This window comes from Genypterus blacodes, unplaced genomic scaffold (genome assembly GCF_046128005.1).
Source record: "Genypterus blacodes isolate CSIRO-AG114 ecotype Tasmania unplaced genomic scaffold, CSIRO-AGI_Gbla_v1 ptg000111l_1, whole genome shotgun sequence".
Taxonomy (NCBI): domain Eukaryota; kingdom Metazoa; phylum Chordata; class Actinopteri; order Ophidiiformes; family Ophidiidae; genus Genypterus; species Genypterus blacodes.
The window spans coordinates 2,936,936-2,964,807 of NW_027466915.1; the positions used below are offsets into that span (position 1 = coordinate 2,936,936).

At 37.7% G+C, this 27,872-nt stretch overlaps 1 protein-coding gene across 1 annotated transcript in view; it reads right to left on the minus strand.

Moving 5' to 3' along the window:
* Positions 1–10,587: 10,587 nt before the first annotated feature.
* opcml (opioid binding protein/cell adhesion molecule-like) overlaps positions 10,588–27,872 on the minus strand; it is a 147,258-nt gene continuing 129,973 nt past the window's right edge. The window contains exons 4-7 of the mRNA XM_076161178.1: positions 17,652–17,789; positions 15,091–15,211; positions 14,060–14,211; positions 10,588–12,642 (exon numbers count right to left, since the gene is read on the minus strand). Coding sequence (XP_076017293.1) covers positions 12,542–12,642; positions 14,060–14,211; positions 15,091–15,211; positions 17,652–17,789 — 512 coding nt within the window. The 3' untranslated portion in view covers positions 10,588–12,541. The remainder of the gene's footprint in view (positions 12,643–14,059; positions 14,212–15,090; positions 15,212–17,651; positions 17,790–27,872) is intronic.

Consider the following 27,872-nt stretch of genomic DNA (forward strand, 5'->3'; position numbering starts at 1 on the left):
ATGCTTGACTGAATCACTGTTGTGTGAAAACACTGACATAAGGAAGCAATTAAGAAATTGCCCACAATGCTGACTGAGATGCAGTATTTCATGGTAAAGCTAATCTGAAATGACAAATACAACATTGCTAGGGAAGCATTGACATCTGAACTACGGTATAGTCAGACAAACATGTAAAATGACCAAGTTTTATTTAGTTAAAAGTGAAGTCAGTTGAAGACTAAAACTGACACAGCAGCCAATAAGCATGGACTGTTGTCATGTAATGGACTGTCACTCATCTAGGTGTTTCAGCATTCTACGGTATAATTTAGCCAAAACCTGAAATGAGTGCTGTCTGATGTCTAACTATCACTATTTCCAACTATTACTGTTATCCAACTACTACTGTCAAAGGCATGTACACAATTTGTAAACATACAGTGCCATTATGGTATTACGTAATAATGTAAAAACATTGGTTGCCGCATAGTAAGCGTGTTTATTGAACACCACAAGTTGACTTTGTGCAGTTCACATTGTAATTCATCTCTTCATCCTCAAAGTAATTTTGATTGTATGGAGTAGAAATTTAAGTGGGTTTTCTACAATTATTTAGATAAGCTATACTGTTTACTTCTGTCTTACTAATTACATAAGTACTCGTAAATAATTGTTTCATTCAAATTTACCTTAATTTATGTGTATTTTGTTTCTCGTTCAGAACCAACCACACACACACACACACACACACACACACACACACACACACACACACACACACACACACACACACACACACACCCAAACACACACACCTTGAGAGCTAAAATAAAAGGAATAAAAAGCCATCCATCCTGTGATTGCACTACTGATAGATCAGAAAATGTAACTTCATTACAAATAACATTACATCATTATAGGATTTTAAGATATCATTTGTTTTAGATATCAATAATTACATATTAATACAGATTTTAATTTTTTCATTCAATCCAAATTCATTCTTAAAACCAGCGACAATTCACTCATAATCATCTTCCTTGTGTTATATTTCTATACTACTTAAACTACCATTACTATCTAGTTTTAAGTATCAACTGTATAAAATATCTGTATAGAGATCAACCATTAGCATTGAGAGATCCGAATGTGTGAAACAGAACACAGAGTGTATGCCAAATTAAGATTGGAATGGCTTCAGATGCTGTGGAAAGTGTTTGAGGCATTGGTCCTTGCCCAGACATTGATGGGAAGATAATTGTTCAAAAATGATCCCACTCCAACTTCACCACTAGAATAACATCCCAAAACCAGGGTGTGCCAGCCTGGTGCACTCATATTCAAGAAGCCTTGAAGTAGCGACCAAAGATGCTTCTAAAGTAGGTTTTCCATTTGCATGTGTGCGGCATTTTGTGCAGACCGCTGACAAGGACAAAAAAACTCTGTATTAAAGTTGTTAGACCAGAAATGTGGAACAAGTCAGAAACTTTGAGAAGGTGCTGTAAATAAACTCTCTATGGGCTCTGGATACGCACAACTCCCAAGGGACACACAACACAGATCTACCCAGATGCACAAAGCATGGAGTCATAAATCAATGATCAATCCAATGCAGAGAACAGCATGATAGTGTGGCATTATTAGTGCAATGATGCTGGAGGAAAGAGAAAAGTCTGCATGTTTATAGTGTTTATAGATTTGATGTACTGGAAAAACCTGGTGATCACCGGCTCCAGGCATTTACTGTTGCATAAAACTAATAAACCAAGCTGTTACAGGTGAGTAAGAATATAATTAGTTAAGTTTTACATTTGATGTAAAATAGCAAAACAAATACACATTTGTGTTGAAGGAACTTGCAAATGAGAACACCTGTTTCAGAAGGAAGTGCATTTTCGGGTGCCATAGTGATGAATAACAATGCAATATGTTTAGAAAGGGTTTTTTAATAACTGAAAGGACATTTAAAGGTGTAAACAAAATCCACCAGATATAATAGGCAAACATAATTGATAATCTATATCCAGACATTAATCTGGAATCTGAGTCTGATGGGTTTACCACAGTTGGCACAAAAGCCTTTAATGACACCAGTCTGTTTGTTGATCAGTTTTTTTCACTCTCGTTACTGGATTGAGAAATCTCAGACACATTTCCATTTCCACCCTCTGGTTATCCTGCTTATGAAACTGAAATTCCATGCCAGCTCTCAGCAAAGCTGTCCAGACCTCAAGCTTCCTGCCTGTTGAACCTTGAAGCATTGATGTGATCACTTCTTCCCAGTAAGTATCCAGGGATTGTCCAATTAGAAGCCAGAAAAATACATGTGCTGGCAATCCGTATGCACTGAATTATAAAGACCCACCTGCGGACAAGAGCACAGTGAAGGGCAAGAATCAAAATTATCTTTAGCCACATATCTTACACGATGGTACCTTTAAGGTTGAAGGAGGAAATGACCCAGAATGACATCAGTTTTTCATCATGCAGGAAGCAGAACCTATTCCTTTTAATTTCAGCCCTTCATCCAAATAGGGAATTTGTTTTTTCTGCCTTTTTGGTATTATATCTTATTCATAGCTTTATAACTCCAAATATAAAGTTAGCTAGGCATGCAAGATGCCTTCAATTACAGTAGACAACTGTGGCATGATTTGCAAAAACTCAATTCACTGAAATTTATAACATCTCAGTAATTTTAGTAAAGTGAAAACTAGTGAGATTTTACAGAAGGACTAAATGATGCAACTTGGTATTTTAGGGCATGCCTGCCCTTATCCTAAAGCTATGCAAAATGGCAAATAGTGGACTTGCATTATTACAGTAAAAAAATCTTGCTTTTTCAAACAGCGATTACCAATAATGATTATGAGAAATATGTAAAGAAAACACTGAATCTGTAATTGTCTGATGTATTAGTTTTATTTTACAATCATTGGCTTTCTTTGTTGGTTGTAATGGGCTCGTCGAAGGTACAGCCACCAGAAGGTTAGTTAAACTAACAAAAAGATTTGTTAAATTTCTACATATTCAGCTCTGTAACAGGTTTGTAGAACATTATTGAAGTGATGAGTGTAGAGCACGGCTGAACAGTAAATCAGATTCAATTACCTACATTATAAATCTCCTACTGACCCAATTTAGTCAATTTGCATTCCTCAGCCAAGGCCCAACAGTCCTCTGATTCCACTATTTTTGGCCAATATGAAGTCAAGCTTGATTGCCTCAAGGATGTATAAAAAATAAAAGAAGACTCCCCATGCAAATTCATTGTACTGTAGCCATCATCTTCTTCTGAATCTTTAGCCGTATCTGTCAGTATGATCATCTCATTCTGTCATCAACAACAACAAAAAAAGTTGCATCTCTCTAGCCCTACTTCTTAATGTACAGTGATGACCGAAATGGAACTTGTGGGAAAATATAAGTGTTTTTTTATTAGATCCCTTTCTCAAAAATGTACCAGTTCTTCCTGGAATGTTTTGTAGATAAGCCTCACTTATCTACAAAATTTCACCAAAATTCTTATATACCATTTTGAGATATCCTGTTGCAACAAACAAACATATGCAGAGGAACAGAATCTTTTTAGTAGAGTCTTTCCCTTTGCGGACTGCTGAAACACACAATTTTAATCAACTCAGCCAAGTTTCTGTGCCAAAACATTCACTTACCAAACTTGAAAAGCTTTGTGTCCTGCATGGTTTCATGTTTCTCAGAGCGTGTAACACTGAAACAGCATCAGAGATGAAAGCAATACATCAAACGCCCACACTGAACAATTCCCGATTAGATTTTCAGTTTCCTACCAGATAAGGTTGTATTTATGTATTTATCCCATCACCATTTATCTTACCAGTCAAAACCCATCAGCATATTTCTGTCCAAAGTATCAGGCTCCCATTGTTTCCAACCACCCATTTAAAACATCTTCAAGTATCATACTTCTGGCTTCCTGAAACCATTATTTCAGTCTGTTACAAAAAAAACAACCTTTATTTTGCAGCTTTTATCTTTTAATGGGGACTATTCTCACTTTCTCCTTTTCTTTTTAAGCCACTGTTGAGTAACTGTTTGCAGTGGAAACCTCCAGTAACTTTTACGCAAGTCATATTAAATCTGGCCGCAGACGAACAACTTTGATACAACTGCAGCGATTCTGGCATTATTTAGTAACCGGAGGAGAAATTCCCAGTCGGCTAATGTGATGGATTATGTTTGTTAGCGTAGCAGTATGTCTCTTCCAGCTGTTTTTAATGGGTTTTTAAAAACAGCGGAAGTCTATGACTCCCGAGAGGTTAGCTAAATCTGTAACGCAAAGTATTAGCTCCTGGGTGTGGCGAATTACTTTGCCGAGTCGGATCCCTTCACGGACAGTAATAGCAATAGGGGGAAATGCAGTAATTGCAAGTTTGTGAGGCAGGTTTTACACACTACCCCTGAAGCTACTTGTGTAAAATCATATCAGCTCAACACTGGCTAACAACTGATTTTATTGAAAAGCTACTGGGTAAACCAGTACCCGCTGGTCTGAGCAATACGAGTGAAGCGCATTCTGGGGAGAGCCGTTTGGACTGCATTTTCCTGTCCTCAAGCGTGAGCGAAGGACCTCGGAAATGAAATGGTCCATTGCTGAATAGCCTTTGTAACTTCCCTGGGTGCGTGGATGGGGAAAGGCAAACGCGACATTGTAAACTCGCAAGAGGTTAAGAAACAGATTGGAAAGTCGCATACACAATTCCTCACAGCGGAGATGCACAGATTTGCTTTTGCGTGCAGACAGATTGTCCATGGATCTCGGTTCAGTTGTGAAGGTCTCCGATTCGCCCCCTCCTTTGTAGCTCTGGTCTTGACCTGCCTTTGCATTTAGTCAGTTGCACCCACACATATTTAAAATTGTGCCCATAAATACTTCATCAAACAGGCCCTAATACATCAAAATATTGTTTCCTCAAAGAACTACATTTATTAGTTGATCTTCAACATACTGGCATCAGTTTGTATTCATTCTTTGTTATTCTGACTGCAAGCTTGTGAAATTTATACATGCGTGAAGCTGGTCACCCCAGTTTTTTTTTCTGGTTTCCTCAAACATGCAGATTAGGTAAATAAATTGCCCTTAGGTGTGAATATGAGTGTGAATGACCTTCTTGTTTTTGTAGACGCTGTCATTGTACACGTTCCAGGTACAGAAGGAAGGATGTATCAAATCTACAGCCAATTGTAACTGCCAGTCAAATAATATAAATCTGAAATGGGAACAAGAACGAGCTGGGATACACCCATAGCCTGTTATAAATTTAAATACATAGGAATTTCAGTTTTAAGGATTTTAAATGAGGTTAAAAATAAAATACGTTCAGGACAGTAACAGTTAATAGGGATTGGTTAAAATCAAAAAATTGTGTAAAACTTAAAAGTAAAAGTATGTCACATGTTTAGAAATTGTTCTAAACATGTTGTTGTTTAAATACAAAAAAGATGTGTTAATATTGTGGTCCATTTACTTGTTATCAATGCAAATTTAAGATGTAAAAGTGTTAATCTGTGATCTACAAAGTGGTCTTCAGTAAAGTAGTTTCTGGAGTGAAGTACTGACTGAGGAAACCTCATACTGTAGCTCCTGTGATTATTTCACCTCGTTTTTAGGTATGTGGTCAATGTGAAACAGAGAAGTAGTAAACTGTAATAATTTTCAAATATGCAGAGACTGTTTAAGTAACATTCTGAGTAAGACTTCAGCAACAAACAGTAATGAGTGCAGCCGCCATTATGTTTTTACTGTCATACATGCATTGTCACTGTTATTTGTATCTGTGATGTTATTTGTTTGTGTCTTATCCACATTAGTGTGTTTTGTTGAATTAAGTGGGAGTTTACTGAGCTTAAGATACTCTTTGCTTGACAGAAAGTGAGAAATGTGTTTCAGTGAAATTCTGTGTATGCTGTTGTAAACTGAATAGGGTTTATACATGAGACTAAACTTCCTTCCTGTAGATCTGTTGAGTTGAAAATGTTACATTTATGTAAGATTCATTACAGTAAAACACTAACTAAGTAAACGTCACCATGTCACTCTTGTGATTATTTATCTTAATTTTTCAGGGTCGGGCGATCACACAGTCACAATGGTGTCTATGAGTAAGAGCTGCGATGGATTGGTGACCTGGCAAACTGGGATAGAATCCAGACCTACCAGCTTGCACAGGATAAGAAGGTAGGGAAAATGAATGGGTGGATTGTTGGAAAAGAAGAATATTGCGAATATTGCTGTGAACACTGAATAGTATTTAACTACAAAATGATCATAAAAGAGCTGCGATGTTCATGATGAAGCAAAAAACAAGGTAAACTCAAGTCACTGCAACTTTTACAGAAGTTTAGATTTGGACAGAACTAAAAAACCAAGATGTCAAGAATCATAAACTTTGTCAGCGCTGACAACAAAGAAGGAAATATTCACAAAGTTGGATTTTAATGATGTTAGTTGTGGAGTTTGCATAAAGAAAGGTCAGAAAGAAGGCCACAGCATGCATTCCTCACATGTTGCCTTCTTGCAAGTTGTAGCCAATTCCCTATTTTTTGCAGCTAGCTTCTAGTCTGCAAAGCAGTTTTGTTGAGAAAGATGTAATAACAGAGCTGATCAATGGGAGAAAAATGCACAGTTCCCTCAGTGTCAGGCTTGTAGCATAATAAATGGCAATGTTACTGGTTCTCTAGCATAATGATCCAGTGTTGTTGATGGAGCTTGACATTTATTGTCGGGGTTCTTTTATCTACCTATGTTAAAACACACTTATTGGAAGTCGCTTTGGATAAAAGCGTCTGCTAAATGACCGTAATGTAATGTAATGTAATGTAATGTATAACCGTAGTCTTTTGTGTTTGTGTGTTGTAATTAAAAGTAAATAAATAAAGGAGAAAAAAAGTTTGGTGTTGTGTAGTGGTTCATCCTGGGATGGAACTGCAATGTGAGGAGCCATATAGAAATTAAGTTTAGAAGTCAACCTATGGAAGCTTGTCCGTGCACAATTATATCTTTATTCATGGCTATTAGATGTCAGTAGTTAATCAGATTCTCTCAATTTGTTGTGTCCCATACAAACGTGGTTTAGGTGAGGCAAGTCCAACATGAAGGAGCTGACATTTATGTTGAAGAGCGATGCTGAGAATTTGAGATCATTTTGAAGTGATTGTGAGTTGTTCCATTTTTTTATGACAATTTATACTCTATTAGTCATACCTTAGTTAAAATAGGAATTTAACCAAAAAAAATACGAGAACTCAGAAATGAACCAAAGCAGTGAAAAAAAACACAATAGCTGCCATTTGAAACCATAAATAGTTGCAGTTTATACAAAATGAGCTTTAATGCTGACATTGTCTTTAAAACATCATTAATTTCTAAAGTGTTAAGTCATAGGGTGTATGTTGTGTGAAAATTACATTACTTGAGGTTCATCATGTGGAAACGTTTCCAGTAAGAGAAACCCAGCTCCATTTTTTGTTGTTCCTTACTTCAGTAACTCATTGACATCAAGCATCCATGTCTCTCATTTGCCTCTCTCATTTGTCATGTGTTGCCAACAATCCTAACGCAGTTGAACTAACAGAGCAGAGCAGGCTTATTGAATGGGATTTCCTAAAGTTGCAGTACCTAGCCAGTGCCATCCAGTGTCCACCGCGGTGCTGTAACCCAAGAGGGTAAAAGGGGATGATTGTGTTTTTGCACATCAAGGTAGAGAAACCTAATGAAAATACAGCCCCAAATTAAAATAAGAACATGGAAATCTGTATGTGTCGGCATCGCTGTGGGCCCCATCGCTCAGACTAACTGCTTTGTGCAACTGCATAAAAAAGCCCAATTATAAGAATACCTCCAATGTTGAAAATGCCTCTGAACTCTATCTGCTGGATATAATGTTTCATACTGTATTTCATCAACATTTCTGTGTCAACTTTTGGTAGTGGGATCCAGTCAGTGTGGGGGAGGGTTGCATTCTGGAGTCTGGAGACCCCTGCACAATATGCAATATGAGATGAACCACGGCTGCAAAACCTTTTGAATACTCTAACGCTATCATTAAAACTGAAGATGCTCGAAACACCTAAATTGAACTTTATGTGTCAAAAATCTTATGACTGAAAAATATACATTATGTACAATGCCTGAGTGACGGATATATGAAGGTTGAGTACAGGAGACATACAAGAGACCCCTGAGAGGGTTAAAAACATCAGATCCTGCATGTTTTTTCAGATCCTTTTTCAAGATAAAAATGGAAAGGCTACAGCATAGGAAGACAAGAGTGAAGTTGTCTCAGCCACATTCTTCAAATAACGAAAAAATAGTGCCATTTGTTAGTGCTGCATTTGTGCTGATGAAATTATCGATTGTCCTGCCTCCATTTTCAAGATAGTAGCACACAAATAGCACAAACAAATGGCACTTTTTCGGTTTGAATCGCACAAAGTGGCTGAGCTGTGACCTCAGATGACCTTTAATGTAATTGTTAACATGTTGAAAATGGAGGCAGCACAAACAATAATTATATCAGCACAAATCAGCAGAAACGCAGCACAAACAAATGATTTTTATTATTATTTGAAGACTGTGGCTGTGCCAACTTCACTCTCATCATAGGAAGTAATTCCTTTATTCTGTAGTTTGAGTTATGCTGTTATTCATTTTCAGTTGACTTTGGTCCAAGTAAAAAGAGGGGGGGCAAGGGTGGACGACTGTGCCTCTCTTCAATGGAGGTATTAGCAGTGATTGGAACATTGGTTTTCATCATGCTGTGGGACCTCTGGCGGGTTCACCACTGACTCACCATGGCATCCTCATGTTTAAAAAGCTTTCCTGTCAGATTTCCTCCCTGAACAATATGGAGCATTTCAAGGGATTTGGCTATTGTTCTTCATATGGACTTTTAGATATTCGCTGGTTTTCCTGCTGAAGTGACAGGCACAAATGACCTGTGTGGCTCAAATAAAACCAAACTGCCTTGAAAAGAGCCCAGCATGAAGCAAACATGTTTCTGTTACTTTTGGCCTAAATCTCAGTTGTGTAAGAAGTGATTTAAAAGAAACTATTCACTCATTCAATGCCACAAGGCACATGGGCATTAAAATCGTAGCTCTCCCAGTAGAGTGCATCTCCCGTCCTTCATTTAACGACACACAGAAATAACAGGGAGCTTGATGGACACCTCTGATACTCAACTTAGCTCATGTTTCTGCTGTTTTTACATTTTTGTCCCGCTAATGAGGTTATACTGGAATGAGGCCAAGATCTAAAACATGCAGCTATTGATGCCATTGCGCTGAGCTCTTATAAATCACTATCAGTTCTGGCGGCGGTGACATTGAATATTCCTATTTATTAAGAAAATGAGACAACTTGGGTCTTGGATGGCAGCAGTGACACTGACAGGACTTCAGAGGGCAAAATGGGTTGCCTGCTTTACATCCAGAAAAAATTGTGTCCTGATTGAGCTCACAACATGCGTTTCCCTTTCCATCATTTGTCTGCTTTTTATACTTCAAAATAATAATTTTGCAAAACAATAAAAAAACAAGAAGGATAGTGATACGGTACGGACAGAAGAAATGATTGGCAACTTGATTTCACATTGAACCAGTTTATGGACAGTTTTGCAATCTCTCAATCAAATGATACGATGACTATATACCACAATAGTGACTACTAAATGCTGAATCTCCCAGACTCAAACCATCAAGTCATATTGTACAGTATGTTGTGACACAAGGTCAGGAAAGGGTCAATTGGCCTTCAATTGGCTCCTACATTGTAAACGCAATTGTAATTAAAAAAAAGAACATTGTAAATAAGAATTATGAATTATGAACACGGCAAACCTTTAAATGCCCAGAGGATTATAGTTTTGATGAACACATAGAATTAAAATCTTAAAAAAAACCATTACTCTACAACTTACACACTGTTCTTTCAGTGCCATACTGTATGTAACAATACACCTTAGGTATGCTCCAGTATCAGCTCTTGTTTTAACTGGGGTTTAAAACAAATTGATTTAAGCTTATTGACATCAATATTTATCATTTCAACTGGAAGACAAAGGGTACAATGACCCTCTGCCATTTTTTTTTCAGGCAACTGAAACCCCTAAAAAGTTAAACCATATCCTGTGCGGCTGTCTGGTTCAAAAACTTTACAAGCACATAATTTAACATGTGAGTACAACAAAAAGCATTACCACTTACACCAGTCTCGTCCCTGCTGTTTTGTCTTCAATACACTTCTTCATCATATGTATGCACAGGAGTGAACTGGACAATAGCAGAACATCACATAATCAATCACTTGTGCTGTAAGTATATTCATGTCACTGGAATTTTCTGTCCAAGGCAGACTAAAATATCTCTTGAAGAAAAAGCATCCACAGAACAAAACAGTCACTCCTGTCATCTTCAAGACAGCATTTGCAGTTCATTTTGGGGCAAACCAAACGAAAGCGCACATTCATAACACCTAAAAAAGCTTCATGGCAGCTACATGAAACATTCATCGAAGTTGATTAATCCATTCTGTCATTTTTTGAATTATTATTGTTTTTGCAACACTTGTGTCATGTGTGACTTGGATGTAGAACTATGCCTGTTTGCGAGATGAAACACATCCAGTTTTTTTATGTGTACTTAAATTAAAGAAGTATCAAATCAAAACATACCAAAACCTTGATTACTTTACACTTCATATCTTAGAAAATATGTACTGTTGGTGGAATATACTGTACTGTAAATAGTGTCTATTTTCTCTGTATTATCAACAGTCTGTGTAAATGTGAAGTTGGATCTCAATGCCAAGCTACATATCCGTTTGTTTTTTTTGTTAATATTGAATGTTTTCAGTGTGTGTGGCCATGGGTTTATTTTCTTTCTACTCCTCAAACCCTTCTTAAGGTGCTCATTTGCGCCTATGTGGATAAGTCTGGTCTAAATTGACTTTGGTTTCCCCCCCTCGGTGTGATTCATTTGTGCAGATCTGAACACCTAAAATTTTGCAGCAACATCCTTTTCAGAAGTTATGTCCGGTCACAAATTGCTTCACAAACTTTGAAGCAGTCTGTGTAAGGTACGTACATGATCCAAATTACATCTGAACCAACTATATTTCTAAACCACTGGATGCTGTGAAAAGAATGTGACATAAAGCTTGCCTAATTATTCGTATTATAGTGCTGAAGGATAGAATGTCCTGTTGATGTCCTGTTCTTTTGTTCTCCTTTGCATAATCTTAATTAATATGCAGTTTTTGAGGCATTCAGCTTGGTGTATAGTCAAATGAATATTTTCTGAGTCAATCTTAAGCATGAATGCAACATAAGTAACAAGTCGGTCACCGATTTGGACCTAAGCAAAGTTTGTTTTCATGAAGCACAGATATTAATGAAAATGAGAGTGACTGCTTGCAATGAAAGAATTCCACAACACTATGATATGCTTAAATGGCAGTAATGTAAAGCATCTGGTATTTGTAGTTAACGTGTTAAACATGCAAAAAACTGGCCATGTCTTTCATTCTTCAGCAAGATCTGGTAGATGGAGGGGGAGAGTACTTGAATGCAACGAAAAAAGCATGAAATGCATTACAATCAGCTTCTCAACTCAAAGTGAGTAGCTTCATGAAACTGGCAAACTATGAATGCAACCTGCAATCAACACCAACACCCAAAATCTAATTCAGTCATGCCTTCATCAAAACAAATGGGGATCAAATTTACAAAGCAATGTGGCAGACTGATCAACACCATTGTCATTAATAACCCACATACGTCCAACCCATTTTGCGTTTGGCCTACTCATTGGGAATATACCATGAAGCTGCTATGATACAAATAGATAGGTGTTTGGAATATGCCAAGTTAAGTGTATGCATCTTGAAAAACAGTGCAGGAAAGTCTCTGTACACGTTTGTACATTTTCGACACACTTACTACAGTTGAAATAAAAATTTGGATGCACTATGCTGTAGGACTTTGCCTGAGAAATCATTGTGTACTATTATTCTGAACTCTGCATTGTTTATAATGAGTGATCTGTAATTCTGTTTTGCATACAACTGTAAAAATACAGTAAATTCCAACAATCACATTGCATTTTTAGCTCTTTTGTAGTTTACTTAAAAAAGCTTATGGTATTGTACAGATATTGAACAGGACGTGACACAATAATAATCTGAATGTACACTTCAATATTAGGCAATAGTCAACTATCAACAATTACATTTTTTTTAGTTTTTCCCTTTTCACATACAAAAGGTTGGGGAGACACAAACTCAATAGTTCTACCATCAACAAATTAGTGCATGATTCAAATTTATCCCCTCCCAGGATTAACGCCTCTCATTCATGGCTAGCCAACAGAGAAAAGACTCCGATGCAACGCCAGAAAAGCAAAAGAAAGAAAACAAAGGGTAAACCACCGGTGTTCTTGGATTTCCATTCTTCTTGGAGGACTAATAGTCTGTTGTTGCTGTTCAATGCTGACAGAAGCTTGAAGGTTGCCACAGATCACATCAGAACTTGAGCAGGAACAATAAGGTTACAGTCAGCAGGAGGTAGACTGAGCAATGGGGCAACACAGCTCCCCCATTGACATCATGCCTTGCACCAGGACCTGAAAGATAACATAACCAAGAGCACAAAGCAGTCGGAGTTTACTGCACAGAGTTCACAAAGGTGGTTCACAAAAGCTGTTCAATTTGATTGCAATGTATAAATTGCAGCACACTCACTGTCCACTGTCATTTACCAGTCACAGCACAGGGGAAGATGCAGTAAATAAAACCTTATATCCCAAACAAAAAACATTTAGAGCTCTGGCTGTGCTAAAAGTTAACACAGCATAATGAAGATGGAATGAGATGACACAATCCAGCTCAGGTAACATTTATTTATTTTACTATTGGAAACAAAGAAAGCACATACCCTCTTCCTCACGGAATCAGCGGGACTATTTATAAAGAAGACTCTTCTCTATGAAGAGGATGAGGAGCATGAATAAGTAGATGGATGTGTGCCACCAATGTTGATCTCCAAAAAGGAGGAGCCCTTTCAATTTTTAATGAAAGGGCTATTTTCCTATCTGTCATCTTCAAACACAAATTCTGATGCTGATATATTCTGATTTTTTTTATGGGCCCTGATTCAGTTCTCTAATTTAGAACAGGTACTGAGCAGCTGCTTGCCCGCCACTTCATTGATAAATCAGGTCTCTGTCCTCGGTCCTTTACAATTTCCCTGAAACGTCCTAGTGACAGGTGCTTTTGCATATACAGATGCTTATTTTTTCTTGCTGGAAATCTGAAGCTGCACAATGGTTAATCCAGCCTCGCCCAAGGGAACAAGCAATCGCATACTTTCAATGACTGGAAGTAAAGGTACATTGGGGTCAGTTAACTATAACAATATTTCCATAGTTCCAACTGGGGCATAAACACTTTGGCATGTGAGGTCAACTACTGGGTTATTTGTGGGTTACAAACCCAACATCTTTATGTTTCTTTAAGCAGAGATGACCGTCTTTAGCGAATACGTGAACCTGACAATTTAGCCAGTGTAACCCGTGTTTTATGCATAGATCTACAGATTATGTGGTCTGGCTATGGATGAGCACAATTTACAGGTCAAACTCAATCACCACAGCTGACATTAATGCCATGACAGCTATACCTTGTAGTTGGTGGAGATACCTGTCTGATTTTGAATATACTTTACTGTTGGTTTGGCATGTATTACAGTTCAATTTTATACAGATTCCCAAACCATTGCCTTGCTGAAGATGGTTTTGATCTGCTTGCATTTGAAGGTTTGAATGGATTATTTAAATAACCAAATGGGAACTATGAATCAAAGCTGTCATTTCCATGAAAGCTGAATGTCAGAAATATGTTAAGTGTTATTATGCAGTAGGTGAGATTCCAGTTTAATATGACAGCAAAAACAAGCTCTGATTACATCACAAGACTGAATATGCAATGTCAATATCACAGTGACATGCTTTTCCTGATGTTTAACAGAAAATCAAATCTCACCATAGAGGATTATGCTGGCATTGGTGATTCCCATAGTGTTCGTGGCCACACAGGTGTAGTTTCCATAGTCATCTTCCGAGACATTGAAGAAGACCAGCATGGATTGTTTACCTTGACTCTCTATCTTAACCCCATTTATTCCATTGAGGAGCCTGTAAAAGTGGAGAAAGCAACATTCAAGGCTTTAGCCTTAGAACAGGTGAAGGAAACATGTGCACTTGTGTGGAGCATCAGACGCACCACCTGTGTGTTTGTCAGCAAATGCTGCTTAGCCTTGTTATGGAATCCATAGCCTACAGTGTGCATATTGCGTTTAGAATTTTTATCCATGCGGAATTATAAATATATTCTGCACCTGTGAGATATGAAAAGCAAACATTTTTCATATTTGATTCAAAATTCTAAATACAACTCGCTGCTTGATTGAAGTATTTGTGTGTTGCCTACCTTACTGCACTATAAGCAAATGATGCAACCTTTTCTGTTTCACTTGCTGCCTTTTACTTTTATTTGCAATATCGCCACTACTTTTTCATTACCTTATTTCATGTTTGTGGATGCCAGTCATTTATTATATCAGCATCCTACATCTTTTTGTTCTCGAGGTCTGCTGTCATTGTCAGGGACCATTTAACAGTGCAACATAGCCCATTTTTATATCGGCTTACCAGCTCTGGGCCTGCTCATAAACATTTTTCCAGTCTCCAGCCTTCAGCTGGAGAAGGCTGAATTATACTATAATATCCTCTAAAGCTTCAAGCGACACACCCCACTGATGTAAAGCAATTACAGTGTAAAAATAATAATAGTTGCCTTTGGTGACCATGGCTGTTTTGCAAATGATCTGACTGCGATTGTGTAATTAAGTCAGGGTTTTTTGCCCATAGAAATTATTTTATTATTCTCAGTATTATTATTTTTAAGCCCATGCCTTACAGCTGTGTTAGATTCCTTTCTCTCTCTGTGTCTTTAATAGTTTCTTGAAACAAGTCCAAGCCTATAAAACCACAGAGCACAGGGCTAAGACTTACCTGCGATCTTCTTTGTACCACTCAAAGTCTGCCCTAGGGACAGCAGAAGCTTCACATTGCAGAACACCTTTTTGTCCAACAGCTGTAGCCGTACTTCTTGCTTTGGAAATGAAAGGCGGATCTAGGGAACAAATCACAAAGCTGAATAAGTTTCACAATAACATGATGCGACAGAAATACGAAAAACACTTTTCTTGGTATTTGCCCTCTTATTCAAATTTATTTTACATGCACAATACACACTACTAAGACTACACTCAGAGAAAAAAAATACACTGCTAAAGAGTAAAAATACACTGCTGAATCACGACTCAGCTTGCTTTACCAATCTTCAATGGGTCCTCATCACAGTTTCTTTGAATAATAGATGGACAATTGTGTTGAGAACAAGAAGTGTCAGGATGATCTTCTAAATAAAGTAGAAAGAGTTTGATTGAAGTGATTGGTAAGATTGCTAACTATTGCTCTTCATGTAGACGTGCTTTGTATTTTGTCTTATAGACTCATGGAGTGTTGGCTGAGAATACAGATCTGAAGCAGAGTTGGCACAAAGTCATTGTTTTGTAAATAAGAGTCAAGACAAGTCCCAGAGTTTAAGTTTCAAGTCCTAAATAAGTCATTATGCATCCTTCACCAAATGAAACGACCAACCAAATTGTTACTTTGCAAACAAAGCTAAAAGCTTTCATGCTAATAATCAGGTTTATTGAATATATGTTGTGCCAGATCATATAATGAATGTTTACACTTCAAGTAACAATTGACCACAATAAGCAATGACTGTACAAGAACTCATATCTGGGTTGAATAACCAAAGGACAACCATCAAACAATGACTCCTTACTCTCTGTCTTGCATGTTATGTCTAATGCATGACTGTTTGTGTTAACTGCTTTTGAATGCTTTTGTGTACCTTTGTATCAATTTTCCTGATGTCGCGGGCCTGTAAAGCCCTTTGAGACATTGTATGTGATGTTGGGTTATACAAATAAAATTGACTTGACTTGACTCACAAGAAACAATGAAAAGCTAAACATGAAATAATGAATACTGAATTCTAATATTAAACATCTAATTACTGACTAACAAATGCAGAGGTCAAATGATGAAAAGCCTGCCATCATAAATACACAAGTCGAATGAAAAACCAATCATCAAACAAAGAACACAGAGGGGGAACAAACCTATGTTTTCAACCAGAAAACACAAAATGTGTTATTATGAGTTAGGTGCATTGCTTCTTGTATTCATTTGTTACTTGAAGCACAAACAGTCATTATTTGGAGGTGGCACAAGATAAAATGCATGCAGGTGTGCCTTGCTATGCTTTTCACACGGTCACTCAAAAGTAGAGCTGAAAAGATCATTCAATTAATGAAGTTGTAAATTGTCTTCTGTTCCTCTCACGCGAGTTGTACTATACTAAAAAAAGATTGGACCATTATATGTATGTATCATGTATCAGTAGACACATCAAAACTTCTGGAACAAACCTTCAACTAGGCCTATTTCTGATTTTGAGTACAAACCTCAACATCTGTGCAACAATCATCATTTAAGTAACTTAGAAAGGCCGTGCATGCGCACGGGTCCAAGAAATTCAATGACAATTCAGTTTACTGTTATAGTGTATGTCCATTTTCTATTCTCCCAGAGCCCTATGTTGCATTACATTTGCAATTCGCCAAAAATCTGTCAGTCATTTGTGCATGATGGGGCCACTGTGTGATACCACCATGGCTGAAAACACACTCCACAGGAACACTGGATGCCGGCACTGCCAAGATTGTTGTGGCAGACTGGCCAGCAAACATTACTCTGAATTTACTGTACTCTGTGAAGCTTCAATTGGTGACAAAGTTGAAAGTTGCGTCCCCATCTGTGATTTTGCACACATGTTCTGCATGTTGCCATTGTTGATGTTTTTTTGTACCACTGCATAGTCTTTGAAGGCTAATGTAATTATCAATGATATCATCTTTTTCTTTCCTGCGCATCTGCTCTGCCACATTATGGAACACAGCTCCTGCTTGTCCGACTTGATTGGCTGCTTTTGGTTGTTTCTTTATCATCAGCTGAACCGCCGCACACGTTATAACACACACACACACACACACACACACACACACACACACACACACACACACACACACGTAAATATATTTATCTTTCAGCTTGTTGAGGAGAGCAAGTCGTTCCAAGTCAAAATACAAAAGCCCCGGAGAAGTCACTGGCATAAAAGTCAAAGTCTATTCTGATTGTGTCAAGTTGAGACAAAAGTCATCAAATTTGTGATTTCAGATGTGACTCGTGTCCACACCTCAGATCTGAGAGGTCCCTCTCTCATTTCTTTCCAACCTCAACATCAACCGTTACTTAATATATATAAGTACATTTAAATACAAAAGTATTATCCCAAAACATACTTTTCATATTTAATCAAACTAACACCACAGCTTAATGTTTCTTTTGACATTATTAACTCAAGTATGACTTCCAGGGACTCAATCCACTACTAGTTTCAAACATTAACACAGTATTTAGTGACTTCAAGCTCTTACAGTTGACGGCGACTTGCACTGTCCTGACATCAGCGTCTGAGATGTCATTAGAAGCGATGCATTCATATGATCCTGACTGTTCTTTGGTGATGCCGACAAGCTCTAGATGTTCCCCTTCTGTGACAAATTTATGGACACCTATGGAAGTGACAAGGAAAAGAGGAAAGAGTGCATTAGTACATTAAGTAGAATTTATCCCCTTCCTACACAATTCTGAGGCACATCTTTTTACATCAACTTCTCATTGACAAAATCACAAATGGGCCTCTTCACATGACAATACTTAATCTCTAAATGCAGCATTTGTAAGCGTGGTAGACGAATTGGCATTTAAGTTGTTACTGTATATAGCATATACTGTAGGTATATGATGGTAATATTGGGGCAGTAAAATCCTTATCTCTAGGCCTTTCTCTAAAGGATTTAAAGCAAATCTAAAGCAGGGGTTCAAACAGAAATGGTTAAATGGAACCAGTCAAAGACAAAGAAAAAAAGAGCACAGAAATTATACACCTCTGGTAGTTACACATTACAAAAGTTTTGTCACCGGGTCAGGTGGATGCAAAACTATTTATTTCAACTTTGAAATATGTCTTCATGAAATAAGATTTGTCACGTTTAACATTGCTTATTCTATTAATGATCTAAAATCTTGATCTAAGAAGGAAAAAGACCATAGTCGTGGTCTTTGCCCAAATGTAGGAACTGCTCATCTTCTAAATGTCTCCAGAAAGCACATCGCTCTGGGCATACATTCATTACACAAAGAAAATAAACTAATTGCATTGAATCAAGCCCACTTGAGTAACATCACAAATTGCCCCTGACACTAGCAATGTTAAAAGCATGTTCTAGTGACAGAAAGACCTTAAGCTATTGCTGTGTGGGTGGTAAAATTGATAGGAGCACTAATCCCAATCACTAGAAATGTCAATCCAGCAATATCTCCACATTAGCATAATATCATTATGTTTTCCAAATCCTCAGCTGCAGACACTGTTGCAGCTGGCTGGGGATTCACTGGAAAGGTTGTGGGCTTTGGATAATCAGCTTGTTGCATATAACCATGGGATCTGCTCGCGAAGGTAATTGAACAGTTTCATCATGGATAACTATATTAGGCAGTGTCGGTGACAAAATGTTACCGAGTTACTTGTCGTTACGTGTGCCTGAGAAGAGATGGGAAGATTGCTGTCAAAATATACATACATAATCAGCAATCATAGTACAATGAATTATTGCTTAAATAACATTACAAAACACACATTTGTATATACATGCATATGCTGTATACAGTAAATGCATACCAAAGAATAACTACAACATGTTCATGTCCGAAAGTATTGATTTATTTTTTTCTCATTCTTCTAATTTCTCACATCAATCAATCTGAATTAACCAAATGTAAGTCTATCTACTGCTATCTAAAAAAAAACAATACTTGGCCGATCCAATTAGTGTTGTTTTGGATTGGGTCCAACCACATATCAGCAGATGAACAAGTACCACAACACTCAATTTTAATAACCTTGGTTACTAAGTTTCAGTGCCAAACCAGTTTTTAAAACAACAAATGATGGTCAAAAGTGTTATCTGTTTTCACACTCCATACCCCTCATCTCAATTTCAGAATGCAAATGACCGTTTTTCCTCCTGCAGCAGTTTGTTTTCTATATTGGGTGTGCAAACCAGATCCGTGTCGACAGGAAAATGTGCTTTTGTAAGAAAAACTGCTGAAGAAGGGAACTGCTAGGCCCATTTCCATACTGAACTCCACCCACTACCCCCCTTCACCATGGGATGTCACTCCACATGAAGTCACACTCAAAGCTGTGGAGGGTGCTCTGTATCCAGAAGGAGGATCTTATTAAACAGGTTAACTGTGGGAGGCATGTGCTGCTTTCCAAAAGAAGCAGGAAACATCAGTCCCCATGGATACTGATAGATGCTTGAACAGCCAGCTGTTATGTAATATTATGCAGTGTTTCATAGCAAATGTAAAACGTACCCAAACTGACATATGAGGAAGAAAAAAATAAACTACAGACTGTAGCATATGTTATTTTAATCAATATCTGCCTGCTAATTAATAAGAGTGGGATATCTGTTGGTGTGCATATTCTGGGAATATTTTTTAACCTGAACCCACCATAGAAATTTCATGTAGACATAACATTTAACGTCTCACCCATTCTCCAACACAGCCTTTCCAGTAAGGATTATTGGATTAGAAGAAATCCGCACCACTGCAGACTCGCTGTTGGAATGTTTTATTATCCACTCCAACACCTCCCTCACTGGTTAGGGACAGCCCTTAATGGCGAACACTCCATGAGAACGCACAAACTGAGGTTGAGTGCACAGGGTAAGGGTGTCGGGGCCAGATTGCGTTTCGGTTTTATTAACTTTCTCCCTGTTTGAACTCCAATTGCCACTTAGCCTGAATGTGTGTTTGCTCAGGCTTGTTGCCAAGAATGTGTCATATTCAACCAATACTTGTAAAACTAAATATAACTCACAAGGACACTGCCATTAAACTACGGCAGTGACTAGCGGCAGTGACCAAATGTGATGGTTCACTTCAAGTGTAAACTCTAATCACCAGACATGGCCACAATCAAACTAAATAACTACACAGAAGTGTTATTAAAGCAATGAAAACTACCCTGATGAATCAATGTAAAAATGTCATAATCATCACATATTACTCTGGATGAATGAATGTAAAAACAATCACCATCATCATCAACACCCACCATCAGTGGCCTGCAGTGATGACCATAATTCTAGCACAACATCAGTGTCAGTATAGCATGACTGGATGACTAATAAGAGAGCCATTAAAGTACCGGGTGGCAGCCGGCACAAATGAGCATCTAAAAGCACTCAGTGGAGCACCTCAGCAATATTAGCCATTAGCTTAAGTAGCTGTGCTGCCGAGGCAGCTTTTGTAGAAAGATTAGCACAGTCTTAATTCAAGCAGTGCAATACTAGGAAAAATACAACAACAAAGATAGCTGGGAACTACTCCAGGTCCAGGTTGTAAAAGATCTCTTAAAACCACTTTAAGTGTTAATGTTAACTCCAGACTGCAAATGTATAATTAAAGGCTTAAATTATTGCCATTGGTATGCTGTGCTAAAATGAACCCATATATACGGACATGTATACATTTAGTCCCTTTTCCTATCCCTACTTTTCCTCTGGGTACACATAGGGACAGAACAATATCTACATTGTCACTCACACCTATGTGAATTTCCAGTCACATAGCCTGCATGTGTGTGTGTTTGGGGCAGAGGTGGGAGTAAAGAATGTGGAGAAAAGCCACACAGGCACAGTTAAAACACCTAAACTTCACATAAGAAAGACCTCAGTGTGAAGCACATGCTCCCAAAGTGAGTTGGCATACCATCGACTTTTTTTTCTCCAACAAATACAGACTTCTACAGTTACTTAACTTGCGTTAAATATTTGATGAGCAAATAGTAATAATACCAGGTGTGGGTTATCAAACTCTGTGCTGTTTAAAGATGTTTTTTGATGATGTTTTGTTTGCTGTTTCTACAAACATTTCTCATGTAAACCAAATTTTTTTCTCATCAACAAATAACATTGTTTGTTGTGTGAACGTGAATCAATTCGAGGGAATGTGTTTGGATTACAGATAACACCTTTAATACAATGATTCAGTGACGGTGCAGGAATCTACCAAGACAATTCTATCCCATTAAAGATGTATCTAAATAACCCAACCTGTATAAACTCAAAGCACAACTAAAAGCATTCCTGTTCTTAAAACAATGCACTTGTTCATTTTTCACCTTGTTATCTGACATAACTGTATGTTCTGCACATAGCAGAGGAGTTATTCAGCCATATTTTGCTGGCAGAAGTAGGAAAGAATAAATTGACAACAACATTGACTGGCAGAGGTACCGGCTCTGATCTGGGAAAAAGCATCATGTATCTAAACTGGATGAATACCTACCAATCAAACCCCACATCAGCATGGTTATTTGTGTAGGCCTATCCATTAGAAGGCCACTTTCCAAAGGCAGAAAATAAGGGGAAAAAATAAGCTGTAATTACCATCAACTTATGTGTGATATTGCTTGGGCCTCTATTTTCATGCTTGTTTGAATCTGCTATTTTAGTGGCATACACATGAAGGCTTTGCAGTGATAGTCTGACTGCAATTGCCAATCTTAATGTGAAGAGCTTGGCTAATTACTGAGCCTCAAAAACAAACTGTAGCACTTCTGAGAGCGATGCACACAGAATATGTTCGTTAAAAAGGTAACAAAGTAATAGGCACTTCAGAAACATGTTGAATGCACATAATCTACAGGGACCAGAATGCAGTTAGACATAAAATAACCAGACGCAGACTGTATCATTAGACAGGCAGCACAGGTACTGTAGCTTCAATTAGACGTGACTGATGACACATTTTAATAGCATCAGCTTTAAAGCTTTTTCTGAATGTTTTATTATCTACCCAGTGGCAAAACTTTGAAAAGGCTGTGGCTGATGAGCAAAAAAACACAGCAATCTAAACAAGCTATACATCTAGTCCATTAATCACATCCAGCAGTAGTCAATATGGAACAGCAGTAAATGTAGTGAAGATACATATAGTGTTCCAGCATATGCAATTGCCCTACTATTCTTGTGTGTTATGGGTTAGGCAGAATGTATGTGGATATACTGTATGGTGAGGGTAGGTGAGGCTGTTTAGGAACCTGCCTGTAGAAGACACCAGAGGACACTTGATGTGATTTAGTATAGCTACAGCTGACAGCAGCCAGCAGGTAATTGCAGAGTTCTGTGGTTTCTAACCATTGCTGAGCCCTGTGGTCGTTCTCTAAGCTGAATTCCAGACCCATGGTATTGAAACGCTCTATGGTCCATTTGATGGTGAGACACTCCAGCTGCTCCGCCAAGCATGGTGTCTCCCACAGGAGTAGTTTCCTGCTGACACTGGCCGCTGGCTTTTTCTCTTCTCCCTCACCTTGCTGTCACGTTGCACCAATACCTCTGCCCCAGGCATCAGTCTGGATGTTGAAGGGCAGACTAAAGTTTAGGTGCATCTGCCATCGTCTTTTATCTCTTTCTGATGACCTTCTTGAACCACCTTCATTCTCCTTCCACGGCTCCCTTTGGGACCGAAAGTAACGCTAAAATATGGGAGCTACTTTTGGCCATATCCTCTGGCACTGGTTGGACCCAAAGGAGGTGATTGGGTACAGCCAATCCTCTTATAGCCTCTTTCTCCTGAACCAACGCTGGCAGCACTTTGGCAAATTATAGCTTAGAGCAGTGCTTAGTGCTGCTATCACACGTAATATAGAGATCAAGTATAAACTTATAGCCATGAGTCCTAACAGCGTGAAGAACAAAGACAAAGTTAGATCTGTCAGAGCTTGTGTGGCTTCATTTGTAAATATCTCCTTACCCTATTTATGTGTAACTTATTCTTGATTTAGCTCAATTTCCGCACATGTAGAGATACATTTGTGGAAGTTACCTTGAAATATTCAGTATTAAATGAAATCTTAAATCTAATATTTAAACCCTAAATGTTCAATTTGTATGCTCAATCTTTTATTTAAATCCTGAAACTTGAAACTTAAAGGCAGAGACAGAGTATTAGTGTTTAACGCATACATAACAATACACAAATGTTTATCTGAATATGACGAAATGAAGAACAAATGAGACCCAAAGGACATATATTAAACGGCAACCCCATTGGCTTTACTCAAACTCAAAACGCAATTTAAATGACTGTCTCCCAGGTGACCCCATCTCTTTCCTTGTGCTGAAAAAAAATTGGTTGTGAAATACATTTGCTGTGGAACCGCAGTATACCTGATCATACACTCTTGTCCAGGAAGTGTAACCTTATCTAAAAGCGTGGTGGTCTAAAAAGTGATGATGTTTTATGAAGCTGGTGCATGGATCTGAAAGCCACATTAAGTCTTGTTTCTGGGGAGCCTCTCCTCTCCTCTCCTCTCCTCTCCTCTACATGTAGCAGTACCGTTTGGCCAATACAAACCAGGGAATTAAGGACTGGGCGCTACATCCCCCGCCCATGTCCCATGTGGCTGTGACAATTACCTCATTGCGGCAATTCTGCTGTGATGAAAGGAATCCCATGGGGTTGAGTACATTACTGCTGTAGCCACCGTTTTTTGCTGTTTAAATTTCTTGTGCAGTTGTTGCAGGTGAATATTTCTGCAAGCCTGCAGTCCTGAGTAGTTTAAATAAAAAGGATAAAAATAAATACAGTCTCATCTTTTTCTTACACACAGTGCTTTAATGTAGCTTAAACAACCTCCAGATAAAACACAAAAGTAAACTGTGGTCCATTAACTTACTTATATCAAAAGTTTACTTCATGTTGCCTCAGTTGTTAACGTAACCATAAAGGGTTTTCACAATGGCTAGATTGCAAGATCATCTACACTTTGTTACATCTCCATATTATCTTCAATATTAATGTAGTAGATAATATTTCAACAGTGGTGGAGCACTATCTTGAAATTTTGAGTGATAGATTTAAAGTATCAGTCCGCCATTTGCATTTTAACCAAATCCATCATGACAAATCATAGGCAAATTCATCTCACTATCCTAAACTATGGTTTTCGATTCCCAATCTGGCCCTTACACACTGTTCCTCTGTTTGCACCATCAAACAGCAGAGTTTGCAAGTTTAACTGGAAGCTAGGAAACAGCATATTATACAACACAATAGCTAGCTAAGTGAGGTATCTATCATTATCCATGGATATATGCTTACAGTTAAGGTGAGCGCTGCAATTAAAATCCCTTCTATGAGACTCTACACCTTGATACATAGCCTGGCAGAGGTCCTGGTCTCTGGAATGCACAACCTCTGTTACAATCCATGTTTATGGATGGCAGGAAATCCTCCAGCATTCATCCTGTGGACCTGGTGAACACCACATGTTCATCAGGGCAAAAAAGTGCACAAAAGTATACTGTGTAGACCCATATTTACAGTACATGGCTAATAGGAAATGCAAATAACATAAAATAATATATATATATACCATAGCTACTGTTTTTAAATCAAATGTATTAGGATATCTAAAGCCTTTCTGTCATTGTCTCCCAGAATAAATGTACCATCCTACATATTGTACTCAAGAGCCTGGCATATGGAATGAGCACAACAGACTCATAATTGTTATTATTTTACTATCAGTGCAGCAAATTGCCGCAACAGGAAGTGTCATTGAGATAAATAATGGTTGCATTCTTGGTGCTTTATCGTCATCTGTGGCAACTAACCGCATCCAAAGCAACATCCACGGGAGGGAAGAACACAAAGGTAGCTACCAAATCCGATCTGTCAGATCTGCAGCTGCAGGTGTGACTCTTGCATTCAGATGAAACAGTCACATGGTAAAGTATAACTTTTTGGTTGAAGGGAGTGTTTTTTTCCTCACAAGACAAACATGACGAGTAGAAAAATACAATAAAAGATTTCTCTAGAGATTGAAAAAGCATAAAATAGTTTAGAGAATTGAAAAACACCATGATGATAACGGGAGCTTCAGACATAGTGTAGAGTGAAAGTTTAATAACTGTGCCCTTTGGAAAAGCAAAGCCATTTAGCAAGTTATTCCATTCTGTTTGTACTGTTTTGTTAAAAGTTTGCTCTCTCTCAAATCACTAGATACCTGCTCAGTAACAAAATAAATGACTGTGAGCTGTGGATACATTGAGCAGGATGTTCATTTGCATAAGCCATTATAGGGGCATTGACCACTGACAACTGGAAATTGACCTCATGCTATCAGGAAATCAATTCACCCATGAGACTGTGTTAGCACTGCTTCCACAATCAAATTAGGCCTACACTTCCCTGTCAGGGCTTGTTTGTTTGGGTTTTGGGTGACTGCTTACAAGATAAAGGAACCTGATTCACACATAAGTGGCTTTTATGGAAATATTTAACTTGTACACATATTTACCAAGGTAAATACTGTAAATTTGAGGAAAAAGGCTGTTATGCAACTCTTTCAATGTGCTTGAAGGACGGAACATTTTTGTAAGTTTGGCCAGAATTGTGCACAATTTGCTTTTGCAAGTATTTGTCCTTACTGTGGGACAAACTAGAGCATGGAACTGCAAATTTATATCTGCTGTTCAATTTGTACTTATAAAAGTGTCCTTGTTTGAGATTCAAAAAAGAGACAAATACCTCTGACACAAATGCAAAATGAAGCGCAGAGGTCTTTGTTCCATGGAAGGTAAAATCAGTTCTCTATACCGGAAATCAATGCTTTATGCGTGCAAATAAAATCACACAATCATCACAGCCATCTGTTCGGACTGTCTGACCATTAAGTTAATTAACATTCTACTGCAACGTTATTGTATAGACACATATCAAAACGTATTTGTACAATTGCATTAATACAATACAATGCAAACCAAACAAATGCATGAGACTGTTAACATCCATCCATCCCATCCATATACCTGTAGCTTATCCCCGCCTATGTTGAGCGAATGGCTGCCTACACCTTGGCTAACACACACACACGGGCAAACTCCTTCACAACACGTTAACCCCAAAAATCTACAAGAATTTGTTGCAACATTTTCACAGCTTCTATGTGATTTTGCTATGGGTAATCAGGGAGAATAAAGCCTCTCTTTTTTTTACACATAGCCATAATAATCCATCAATGACTTGGTATGATCACAGGCTGTAGTGAGTTAAGTCCCATTTAGCATTCTGCAGTTTAGCAGTTTTAAACTCCAACTTGAGGAATTTCTCATTTAACTTAAAACGAGAGCAATGTCCTACAGTCTGACTATGCGCAAGAGTGATTTCAATAAAAAATGGGACATCATCTAAAATGGGCCACGCTAGTTATAGTTTTCTAATTTCCTGAACATTAAAATCAACATTAGTGATTAGCTGTTCTATAACTTCACTATCCTTTGTGGGGTGCAGAACATGTGCACAAGTGCTTTTGATTGCATGAATTACATTTTAAGCATTAATCATTTGAATTTCGTAACTGCATACTGAGTATCTTATACCTCATCATCGGCTTTCTTATGGTGAAACATCTTGAGTCGTATAGAAATGTGTCATGTCTCAGTTTAGTATGTTGGATAAATCTTAATGTATGTCACAGAGTTGAATTTTTAGAAAATGTCCTACTTTATGCTCTATTTCCCATGTGTGTTTTGCATTCCTACCACTGTTATATCACCAGGCTACATTCCTGAGTGCATAAGAGGCGTTTTAGTCCTAGCTGGTGCAGAAAAAAATTGAAGGAATAGCTTACATGCTCAATAGAAATATTCAGTAATGAGCTGTACATAATTTGTTTTAGAAATGGAAAGGTTTATCTGAAAGGTCAAAGCAATTTACCATCTGTTTACCACATCTGTCAGGGTAAAGGTTCAGCGTATATACAGTATAGAAATAAAGGATGTGCATGAATGTAAATAGCATATTCTTGTTTGTATAAGGAAATTTAAATTATTTAGTGTTTTGTCTGTGTTCATTTTTGTTTTAGTGAATGCAAGTGAAGGTGACCTTTCTTATTACAGTTTTCATATATTCTGTACAAGGTAAACAAAAAATTTGTATAAAATATATTAGACGGCATCAATAATGAAATGCTTCAAAAAACACCTTTACTGTGAATTCAGAGAATTTACTGTAGAGATTTCTGTCATTGTAGTATCATCCAATGTTGATGAGAAAGTAATATAGTTCAAAGTTGTGTCGCATTGAAAACAAATCAATCAACTAGATTCAATGGGTTTTATTATATTTAAAGGGCCCCATTATCCTTTTTGCCTTCCCTTTTTGAGCGTAATACAGAAGTATGTGTTAATTGATGTTGACGGCTACAGAAATGTAAACCGCCAAACCCATTGGTTCTGAACATTCGTAAAAGCTTTTGATTACTCCTTTTCTCTGGTATCATGTCTACATCATCATGCATGACAAGATTGTATGAAAGAATATGGATGGAAGAATATGAATACAGTATGTCCTGTTAATTTCCCTGCTGCTCGATCCTATTATTCATTAATAATACTAATGGCCAAATAATATGATGCCATGGAGATGTACCTGCACATACATAGCCAATACTTTATTTATTGTAGAGTTTAATGATGAAAGCAGTCTAGTGTATTTCCTATTTCTGTATT